The 11,929-nt window shown below is 37.8% G+C and overlaps 1 protein-coding gene across 1 annotated transcript; it reads left to right on the top strand.

The window, feature by feature from the left end:
• Window positions 1-310: 310 nt before the first annotated feature.
• tbx18 (T-box transcription factor 18) lies at window positions 311-11,073 on the top strand. The gene is made up of 9 exons (XM_053481990.1): window positions 311-342; window positions 463-668; window positions 2,151-2,334; window positions 2,587-2,688; window positions 2,996-3,167; window positions 3,658-3,825; window positions 4,641-4,705; window positions 7,881-7,975; window positions 8,978-11,073. Exons 2-9 carry the CDS (start codon window positions 464-466, stop codon window positions 9,637-9,639), a joined length of 1,653 nt encoding a protein of 550 aa, XP_053337965.1. The 5' UTR covers window positions 311-342; window position 463; the 3' UTR covers window positions 9,640-11,073.
• Window positions 11,074-11,929: the final 856 nt, after the last annotated feature.

Raw genomic sequence — 11,929 nt, 5'->3', positions numbered from 1 at the left:
TAAACACATTGCGTGAATAATTACCTAAATACGTATGATTTAACTGCGTGTTCTAATTCTAACCTTTTCTAATATACGACAAATGTAATCTTTTGTTCTTGTATTTCAATTCAATCTGGCAACCCGGTGGCTGCTCCGTTTACCACATAAGGGCGGCACGCGCGCCTCGAGGGGAGGGCGGTGACCCTCTGCGCTCTGCGTTCCTATTGGTTGCCAGTGCCAGTGATTGGCACGTGCCAGTCCCGCCCTTTTCAGGCCCTGGTTATTGGCGCTTTAACCGGTGTCCGCGCGCGCGCACTGACAGATCAAATGCGAGCGCTTTGAAACCGCTTCATTTGGCTCGTGAGTCTGGTTTGTCAGTTCCTAGAAAGTGAATAAATCCCGACTCGGATTGATCGCAGCAGCAGAAGTGGATGTGCACTGGGTACTTTATTGTTTTTCGCTTTGTTTTTGTTCTTAAAGCATGGCCGAGAAGCGGCGATCTCCGTGCACCATGAGCCTGAAGGCGCACGCATTTTCCGTGGAGGCGCTGATCGGTGCGGAGAAACGGAGAAAACTCGAAGACGAGGATAGCGAGAGCTGTTTCGGGGAGGTAAACGAGGTCGCGAGCCTCGCCGGGAGTGCGTGCGGCGGCGGTCGGAACTGTGACACGGACTGTGACGCTTCCCGTAAGTTTCCTGCAGTAAAACTTTGTACAACTGTGCAAATTTACTTTTCTGGTAGAAGACAGGAACCTAATGCACTTATTTGCGATGTAAATAAAGAGTGAGTATGTTAGAAAAGAGAAAAAATCCGAGTTGATTGAGCTTATAACTCGAATTATTATTATTATTATTATTATTATAGTTTGTGTTTTGATTCTGTAGCCGCTGATTAGACTCCAGGCCTGTGTGAGCATTGTTCTGAGATTAGATTTCGGATTTTTTCAAGCAAATCTTCTTTGCGAATTCTTAATGCGAGGTAAGAACTTTAGTTTGAATTTAATGGTAATATCGTTGTCTAATATAAGTTGTCTAAAGAGCTCTTTCTTATGTAATCCGCCAAACGCACCAGGAACCGAGTTTCAGTGCAAGACGAAAATTTTAATTTAATTATTTTGTAGTTTAAAACCAGTCACTATTATTATTGTTGTTATTCATATTTGGAGTTAGTTGTGTTCCGCATGGCTATGATAAAGAGCAATAATAAAGTAAAAATAAAGGCATGACTATAAAATTTATGCTTTTTTATCATTACTATTATTGTTGTTGTTATGGTCGTATTGTAGATGTAGAAACTGGAGGTTATTGCACGTGTTATATTGAAAAAATAAAAAAAAAAGTATTAAACTATTATACAGTTAGGGATCGTTAATACGGATGCTATTACACGATCATGTGTGTTTACGAGCTCACCCACATACACACAGCCTCAAATTAGCCAAAGAAAAGAAAACTGAAGAAGAAAAAAAGAGGAAAGTAAGCGACAAAACTGAAGAACATATCCTTCATCAGCACATGATGTGAATCCTGTTAAAACACACTATCCTGCTAAACGCCGTGCCACAATGGTTTAATCGACAGTACATGGTGTTCATTCATGGGGGCAAATATAGCAGCAATAATAAATTGCAGATGTCTTAACAGAAATTCAGCATGAGTGGGAGAGACGGTAATGTGTGTGGTTACAAAGAAATAACAAGAATCTAAATAAAAAAAGTAAAATAATAAATTGTATTTATTTTTTCCAGTGAATATAGACTTTGGGGACACCCTTAAGTTGTGCATACGCGTTTTTCTTCTTCTTTTTCTTTACCAAAACTTATGTTTAATAGACATCATCTTTTTTCTGACATGCAAAGGAATGAAGCCTTTTGTCTGTTTATTATTATTATTATTATTATTATATACGCCGAAACTAATCTAATAATAAATAAACTTTTGTAATAAAAATTGCAAATGTCCATAAAATAAGCAAATAAAGAAAAAACTTATAATTTTTATAATATAAAACGTATTATTATTATTATTATTATTATTATTATTATTATTATAGATGAGTGGCGGAAAGAAATTAATTTTGTGAGCACACGATAAATAATATTAATATTAATATTAATAATCGTTCAATAATGAAGAAAATAATAAGAACTGTGTGTGTGTGTGTATTAGCGGACTGTGAGGACGTTAGCGCGGACAGTCCTCGGCCTGCATCCCGGAGCTCCCAAGTGCTCGCGTCACCGCCGCCGCCAAGCGCGCGAGCCGCGGACGAGATGCGCGTGGAGCTGCAGGGCTCGGACCTGTGGAAGCGCTTTCACGACATCGGCACGGAGATGATTATCACCAAAGCAGGCAGGTGGGTCCATGCACCTCAGGAACACACTGTCACTAATAGTGAGCTATAGATGTTAGCTAAACCCATGTGCCACTTGTGATATTGTGATATTTCAAACTTCACAAGTGATGTCAGATTTTACTCCTTGTCATTCCCTAAAAGGAAGGGGGGGGGGGGGGTCTAGGGATTTTCTAACAATAAAAAAAAAAGTCTCATCTAATTTTTTTGTGAAAATGTAAGTTCATAATTTGACTCATATTTTTTCTATTGAAGACGAATGTTCCCTGCAATGCGAGTAAAAATTACAGGACTGGACCCTCATCAGCAGTACTACATCGCTATGGACATTATACCCGTAGACAATAAACGTTACAGGTAAAAACAAACCTTTTTTAATTTTTATGATTATAAAAAAAATTAGCACTTTAGATACAAAGCTTATATATAATTGCTTAAAATTTGATGCAAATACAGCCAGTTGTTTACTGTACTGTACAAATGGCGCTTAAGCTTGTGAGGACGCTGACCTGCCCTTTTGGGTGTGTAACCTTTAGGATCTGAAGGTCAGGCAACAAATGTAGCTGAAACAAATGCACACAACATGTCAAATGTTGAATGGAGGTCTGTGTTTTTATGTGCAATTTGCACTTAACTGATGTTTTTTTTTTTATATATTTTAAAGATACGTGTACCACAGTTCGAAGTGGATGGTGGCGGGAAATGCAGATTCCCCCGTACCTCCACGTGTGTATATTCACCCGGACTCTCCTGCTTCCGGTGAGACGTGGATGCGACAGGTCATTAGCTTCGACAAACTCAAACTGACCAATAACGAGCTGGACGACCAGGGCCATGTAAGCGGATTGTTTATAATGTATATTTTTAATGTTAGCGCAACATTTTTCTTTACTTGGTTTTGCTTGGATGTAAGTAATTGAGTCAGAACCTTAAAATAGGAAAGGCCTCATGAAAAGGCTTACTTTTATTTTTGCTGTAGAGACAAACCCATACCTTTTTGAAACATTTGGACTCTGATCTTTAATGAGGTTAAATGTTATAATTAGAGCAGCTTACTCTTTTTATATACCTGTTAAAGACACATGCTAGCGATTGTCGCCCGGTGTGCATTTTGTTTTGCTGTATTATTTTAAAGGCCTAAACATGTTGTAATGTGGAAGGTTGTAAACAAACTCAATTGAAAGCATTCCTGCGGCGAGCTGGTTGAAGGCCTGCTCCGGCTTTGAAAATGTGAGCACGTGTGTTTTTATTGAAGTAGAAAACTGCTTCGGTAATTCCTCCGTTTCCCCCACTCTAAACATGGATGCGCGGGATAATGTTTTCCAGATCATTCTACACTCTATGCACAAGTACCAGCCTCGCGTCCACGTCATCCGTAAAGAGTGCGGAGACGAGCTCTCACCCAGTAAGGCCGTGCCGACGGGTGATGGTGTGAAGGCCTTCTCCTTTCCCGAAACAGTGTTTACCACCGTCACGGCCTACCAGAACCAACAGGTACCTAACATTAACTGTTATAACCTCAACCTTATTTCCTGCCACGACCATGTTTACCGGGTGTTCTTGTGGGGATGCTTTATTATGCCATTGTTAGTTTTGTATACGTTGAACATTTAGACCAGGTTCAATTCCCATTGCAATAGTTTTATTACATGAGCCCGAAGATCAAAGACGTCTGGGATCTGTCAGCAATGCAAACAATATAAAACACCCAATAAAGCACAAACTAGCCAATAAATATTAAGGTATTTTAAGCATTTATTTAGCATTTCTTGTGGAGTTTCCTCTCTTCAACAGTGAGGTTTTTGCTACATGATATTTCCATGTGTAGCCTTCAACATTTTTATTTTAGCGCGGCTTTCTGTTGATTGACTTGAAATTGTGTCCATTTTTACTTTGTAGCCTTAGTGGGGTCGAGCTTGTATATTAACTATAAAAGTTGCTTAATAATTGTTGTTGTTGTAGATTAGATGGTAAAAACAGACTTTCATGTTTTTTCCTGCATATTATATTGCAATTAAAGTTTTTCTCATCACAGTCAATTTTGGGTGAATTGGTTAAAATATTATTTTTCTAAGAATAGTGGTCCTTTCTTCCATATCTGCACACTTACACAAATCTAAGCACACTCACACGTGGAACTTTTGTAATATTTGCAAGCATGGCTTATAAAAGAACTCTCCCACACTGCATTATGGGACACGGGTCACTTTCAGCAGGTTAGAGGACTCGACATAACAGGCTGCGGGTCAATAAAGAAACGTTTAAGTGATTCTGTGTGTGTGTGTGTGTGTGTGTGTGGGTATTTTCAGATTACAAGGCTGAAAATAGACAGAAATCCATTTGCGAAAGGATTCAGAGATTCGGGGCGAAACAGGTAAAGACATTTACACCCTTGCTACTGTTCACACAGAGACCTTGATATGTTTAACAGCTATTATTATTATTATTATTATTATTATTATATGTTGGGTAAATTGGTATTACAAAAAATCTTGGAGAAACAGCTCCAGAAAAAAAGTTTTGGAATATTTTAAACAGACATGGTTTATAAGGAGTCTTTGTTGCTTGCGTTCTCGTTCTGACGTCAGTTTGAAGTCATTTGAGATCCGGCAGGCTGTATTTCAGGATTATCGGATAATTATTTTTGCAAGAGAAAAGTCTGTCCGAAGCCAAACGGAACAGTTCACCGACATTCCGATGAGATCCAGACAAAATAAATATAAATATATAAAACAAGAAAATAAAAACAGTGTCACAAAAAAGTCCATTACCCATTAAAAAACAGGTCTAAATGCAAAAAGAATAAATCTATTAGACAATAAAAATAATCTCTGTCTTTGCGTAAAAGCAAAAAAAAATGAATAAATGCATAAACAGGAAATGGAAGTTGCCCAGTAATAAGGCGATTGTGGCATGGCGTCTCAGCAGGGGTTTTTACTCTGCTCATTAGTTTTAAACGAGAACGGTTTTAACACCCTGCTGAATAACACCAGACTGAGTAAACCCCCCCACGCTCCTTTTCCTCTCCCTCTTTCTCTCTCTCTCTCTCTCTCTCTCTCTCTCTCTCTCTCTCTCTCTCTTTCTGACAGCTCTCACCTCTCATTTTCAGGATTATAGGAGCATGCTAAACAAACTGAGCCGTCGGGTAGCTCGACCAGCATGTCTGATAAAATCCGGGGTTGAAACGAGTCGAGACATCTTGTGCGAGTTATCGCCTGAGTGCCACTGAGGTAGAGGAATGGCCATGCTAACGAGGAGCGCAGAGAGCCGACATTACCTCGCCTCTCTCCATCTCTTTCTCTCTCCTCATAAAGCTTTAACTGTGGCTTCCTGCACTCTGTGTCTGATCCTACCGTGTGAAAATAATTACAGCCGTGCAGAAATACCTGCTCTCACTCACACACACACACACACACACACACACACTTACTTTATGGTCCTCATTACCTGCCTACATTCAGAAGTATGGTTATAGGCAAAGGGGCCTGGAGTAAGATGGCTGCCAGGGTCGGACACTCAATAATGGCAGCCAGTGACTGCAGTGTCGAGATCAGCTTCTTTATATTTAATTAGGTTTGGCGAACAGCATGCTGTGTTGGAATCTGCATGTTTTACGGCTATTTGAGCTGATTTTAACATTTTTAAATAGCAACATTTTAAAATAGCTATTTTAAAGAGAACATGCTACAGTAAAGGTTACATTAAACAATATCGTAAGCGAATAAAAAAATCTTTGTTATATATTGATCTCATTGAAATTGTGTTGCCCAGTGTCAAGAGAATATAAACAACAAAAGGGTGTTGTGACACGGCCCAATGTGCAGCTAAGTTACCAAAGTTGATTACACTTCATAACACAAATTTTGTTCCTGGATAGTATGTCGTTGCTTATGTTGTAAAAGTATAAAAAAAAATGTCTGTTATTAAAATCTATTTTCTATATTTCTATGTACTTTAAAATCAATTTTCTATATTTAATTTACATAAGGTCTAAAAAAACAACAACGTATGAATCAAGATGTGCATGTATTTATAGTTACAAATATAAAAAACAAAGTATTTTTGTATGACATTAATATAAATAATATTATTCAAAAATGCTTAAAAGAAAGTTTTTTTATTTGTGACTTTAACATTAATTACTTTCATGTTTTAGCATCCAAATATAAATAAATAAATGAATAAATAAATAAATGCCTTCTAAATAAACTCGTACTTTTTAGCAGATTTGGGCACAGAGTACATTTTACCATTGTCATAATAAATTGGCCATATATACAGCGAAATGTGACTGGAGAATGCTTGCAGCTATTTGATGCCATCTCTTATAAATTCAGATGGGATAATTATGTTCACTTAGGCAGCTAGAACCCTTTAAATTATTATTAAAACATGGAGGGATAGTGCTGAACTGTCAATTTTGTGGAAGAAATGTGGTCAGAAAAATAATGAATGAAGGTCACTTAGATGCTTGGTGAGGTTGCATCATCGAAAAAAGATCAGCTATGTTTCATAGTCAAAGTAAGAGCATTTCCAGTCTCACAGGATTGGGACTAAACAGCTGTGTAGCTATAAGAAAACCACTTGTTGATGAGACTAATTAGAAGAAAAACAATATTTTGCTAGGGAGCATAAAGATTGGGTGCTGGGGCAATGGAAAAAGGTTATGTGGTCCGATGAGTTTAAACTGAGCCTATTTAAGAGAAATTGGGTGCAACTTTTTTGACCAGGAAAGTTCTAGAAAATTCCAAAAGGGTCAACAACATTGTAGAAAATTCTTTAAAAGTCTTATAAGTTCTACTGGGAATGTTCTGGAAATTGGGTATATTTACCTACCCTGATCTCAAAACCAAATTTAGGCATAAGCAATTGGAAAATAATCATTTTTGACTAGGAACAAGCTAAAGTAAAACTATTGTTACATAGTGTAATTGTCCTATAACTACTATTATTATAAAATGCTTCATATACTATTCATAAAACAAAGAATTGGAAATATAACCTTTGGTACATTAGTTTTAATGTTTCGGAACATCAGTTAAACAAGTTTCTGTTTTAGCTCATATTATGACGGGTATAAACTTTTGAAATTAATAAGACATAAAACAAGCTCATTATGTTATCGGCCAAACATAAATACATTCATTATTAGCTGTAGACAATGTTGAGCATCTGCCAAGTAAGTAAGTTGTTGCCATAGAAACAATAACATATAAATAAAAGAATAGTAGACTAATCGATTTTCGAAATTATAGGTCATTACAGATTAATGTTTAACTATGATCATAGCATCATGTAAAACATAAAGCAGCAATGGTACTCTTGAGAATCATACTTTATTTTCTACTGTTGTATTTAAATTTTTGCATTTCTGCCATTTTTAAACTTTATACCAGTTCCATGAAAATAACGTTTTCAAAGAAACCCTTTCAGTTTTTACAGGATGAAGTTTAAAGATTAATAAATTAGATTCCTAGTTTATTCCAGATAAAAAATAAAATAAAATCTTACTCGCTTCACCATGCAATCTAATAGTTGTAATTTTGCAGGATGGGACTGGAGGCTCTGGTGGAGTCGTACGCTTTCTGGAGGCCTTCACTCAGAACCCTGACGTTTGAGGATATACCAGGAATGACTAAGCAAGGTACATTAAGGATTATTATGCTAATTTACTTAGATTTGTTTTTAAATGCTCGGATGTATATCTATGTGTGTTTGCGCATTTGTATTTGTGTGTATTGGAAAAAAATAAAATGAAAAGAGTACGGATGGAAATACTTTGTTCTAATTAGGGCTTGGTGAAATACAGCTCAAGACATTTTCCAAATATGCACAGTGTATATTTTGACATTTTTACATGCTGCTTGCTTTTCTTGGGTGGGGGAAAAGTACTAAAACACTATTTTATTTATTTTTTTAAAGTTAAAGTTCCTAGATTTTTTTATAATCTTAACATATCATTCACTGCCCAGAAACCAGCCAAGACTTCATCATGTCAAAATAAACTATTTTATAGCGAACAATCATAAACCGCTTTCTAGCACCATAGCCTGTCTTCCTAACGCGTATTGTTCTGAATCAACTTTGAATAGCTATGTATAACAAATAGTTTTATAAATGTTTTTTATTATTATTATTATTATTATTATTATTATTATCATTATTATTATTATTATTTTGGATGTGCATCCCTAAAGTCATAGAAGTTAGGGTTAATAAAGGTTAATAAATATTTATAAGAATTTATAAGTATTTGTTTGCGGTGTGGATTTGAGCGACCCACAGTTGCACTGTTTATGGTGGATTCAAATTGGTGCGCGGGTGTTGCAAATTTTAAAATGATGCAATCCTGGTCAACGCTGCCAAGAGCTTTGTAAATAGTATTTGATCATGGGAACCACGCAACCCTTCCGTCTTTATTGGTGTGGAACTTGCTGCCAAAAGCATAAACCCCAAGACAGTAGACAAGCAGTTTAGTGACGCGATTCAGGAAGAACACATTACTTGTCATTTGTCAGTTCTATCATGTTTAAATGTAGAAACAATATTTAAAAATATCTACTGTTTCTGCTCTGTATCATTTTATTATTACTTTCCAAAACAAGTAATAATGTTGTGTGCATGTGTGTGTTTGCTTGTCCTGCAGGTGCAGCAGGCTCTCATGGAGTGGTCGGGTCTTCAGCGCACTCTCACTTACTCTCTCCATCATCATGCTCCTCACCAGCATTTCACCTGGCTGCAGGGGCGGGGTCTGTGTGTGACTACACTGCCTGCAGTCGAACCGGCCATGCTCTTCACCGATTTGCAACACCTCTCACTGCAGACTCGTATAGCCGATTGGCCAGCCCTGCAGCCGATGCCTTTTCCTCAACCAGAAACTCTGCTTATGTGGGCGGATCAGACGGAGAGGCGTTTTCCTGCACACAGACTGGCCTTCCAATCCAGCTCCCCGGTATGCCTGGTCACGCCCCCCAGCTCCAGTATTTTATGCCCAGCCATGCTCACAATGCCTTCTCCACCAATCAGAGTGCACAGAGCTCGTACAATGGCTTCAGGCTCCATAGTCCGTATGGCCTTTATGGATACAACTTTTCCACCTCACCACGATTGGCTGCTAGTCCTGACAAGATGGCTGCCACACAGAGTTCGGTCCTGGGCTCGTCCCCAAGCGGTACTTTGACAGACAGGCAGGTTCTGTCCCCTGTGGATGGTCTGCACATGCTCAGTGGGAGTCAACAATCTCTGTTTGACTCACGGACATTGGGACTGACAACTCCAACCTCTCAGGTCACAGCCCACATGGCTTGAACTATGAACTTTGACCCCCCCACCATGACATGGACATAGGCAGGTGGACAAAATGATATGGAGGTCCCTTTAAGCTCTCTTTACTGGACAGTTCAATGAGATTTTTTTTGACAAAGGTAAGGAATAACGTAACATATATTATTGTATTATGGATCGAGAGCACCAAAGGAGGAGAGTATTGGTTATGTCTAGTATTATTGGTATCGGAGGTTATAGTGAGACCTTGAGTGTTGCCTGTGGTTAAAAAACTCCTACTAGGTTCTGCATATGGTTAAGAGCTCATGCATTGCTGGCCATGAGATTGTACTTTAAATGGTAAAGCATGGGCTTCTACACAGCGAAATAAAAATTCCTCCATCGTCTAGGACAGACCTGGACACAGGCACAGCAAGACTGGACACCACATCTGCCTTAAAAAGTACTTTAAAAGTTTGGAGAGCACTTCTCGCTCTCTTTACTGCACACACTTACTTTTCAGTCATACACTCCCACAACTAAATGCAAAAAAAAAAAAAATTGGACTTCTCCTTACTGTTAGTACAGTGAACAGTGCCTATTTATCTGAGCGAGTTTCCGAGAGAGACTCCTGGTATGAGCTGACCCAGAATTCGATTTAGTTTCTTACCAACTGAGCAGCTGGGAGCCTGCGAGACCAGAAAGAGGACGTGGCCAACGTCATGGCATAACCGGGCTTTTAGTTAGGAAACAAATTAAAATGTATAGTCCCACTGCAACCGAGCATTGAGTTTTGGCTCCCAATGTATTTGGTACTTTTTTGGTATAAGCAGAGCTTTCAAGCAGGAAATCAGCAGCAGTCTGTATGGGGTTTAGAGTCGGATGCCCAGATTTAGCGACTCCACTGCTTATGGCCTGAATGACTTCCAGCTAGCATCATAGTTTATGGTGCTTAAGTTGAAATTGGAAAGGTAAAGCAACAGTGAGTGAAAAAAAATAAATAAATAAAACTCTGGCTCTTGTTTACCGAGCTGCAATGTGGAAATTTGATCTGCACTTCTTTACCGAGTTGATGTAGAAATAAAGGCCATGACATTGTTCAACAAACATACAGTTACAAATGCATGCTCTGGCAACCTCCATGAGGTTTCTTGGCTCACCCTGGGTCAGCTTTTAGTACCAGTGAACTGAAGCTGAAAAGTTAAAGCTTCAGTTATTCAAACACAGTTTATTATTTCCTCTAGCAGACATAATATATAAGCATTAATATGTCTGTTTTTTAAAGCAGTTATGTATAAATAATGAAAAAGATTGATATTAATGTTATTCTTGGACAATTTCACTCGTGCACTTATGGCATTTTTTTTTTTATCTTTGATGTTTGTTAAGTGGCCAAAACTGACACTTTGGACATATTTTTGGCCTGGGAATTACAAACAAACCCTATTGAGCCAAATAAAATATATGCATATTGTACAATGCAACAAGACTAAGAGGTGTTAATAAATGTATGTAACTGACAACATGCGGTATGTACAGTACAGTACCAGTCAAAAATTCAGACACAAGTTTGCATTTATTTTCCACATTTTAGGACAATATTGGATTTTTTCTAAACTATGAAATAACATTTGTGTCGAGTGCATTTGCAAAATCCATCAAGCACCATAATGAAACTGGCTCTCATGAAGACCATCCCAGGAAAGCAAGACCAAAACCTACCTCTGCTGCAGAGGGGAAGTTCATTTAGAGTCACCAGCCTCAGAAATCACCAATTAACAAACAGCACCTCAGATTAGAGCAAGGCGTTACAGAGCATAAGTAGCAGACCCATCTCAGAGGAGATTATTGCATATTTTGGATGCCTTCAGCATTGTTTTACAATGTAGAAAAAGATAAAAATCACAAAAGACCATGAAATTAGATGTGTCCAAACCTTTGACTGGTAGTGTACCCCTCTTTCCCTGTGTACGTGTGTGTGTACGTTCATGTGAAGGTAATGAAGTAAATCTCTCTTTAACTTTCTCTTTAACTTAACAAAATTAATATTATGTTATTTCACTTTAAATTAATTAATATGAAATCAGCAGTTTGGAGCATTGCCATATCCTAAGCTCAGGTTATTGTCTGTGTGGAGTTTCACATATTCTTTTTTTGATCAAAGTTTTAAATTTATTTTTAAAGTATACCGAAAAAACACAAGAAAACACAACAGAAGAGAACACAAAACCAAACCACCCCCCCAACACCAGACAAACACAAGGATGCCAAAACAATCAGATGTCCATAAAAAAATTTTTTAAAATAAAATTATAATAAGTAATCTTCCCCACAC

This window comes from Clarias gariepinus, chromosome 22 (assembly GCF_024256425.1).
Source record: "Clarias gariepinus isolate MV-2021 ecotype Netherlands chromosome 22, CGAR_prim_01v2, whole genome shotgun sequence".
Taxonomy (NCBI): Eukaryota; Metazoa; Chordata; class Actinopteri; order Siluriformes; family Clariidae; genus Clarias; species Clarias gariepinus.
The sequence above is the reverse complement of the archived record's forward strand: the minus strand, read 5'-3'. Positions and strand labels throughout refer to the sequence as shown.

Bases quoted from the DNA above. Each gene is read 5' to 3' on its own strand.
- tbx18 (XM_053481990.1), top strand. From the start codon at position 464: ATGGCCGAGAAGCGGCGATCTCCGTGCACCATGAGCCTGAAGGCGCAC. The intron at 3,826-4,640 runs GTACCTAACATT...GGGTATTTTCAG, and splicing joins CGGCCTACCAGAACCAACAG to ATTACAAGGCTGAAAATAGA. The intron at 4,706-7,880 runs GTAAAGACATTT...GTAATTTTGCAG, and splicing joins AGAGATTCGGGGCGAAACAG to GATGGGACTGGAGGCTCTGG.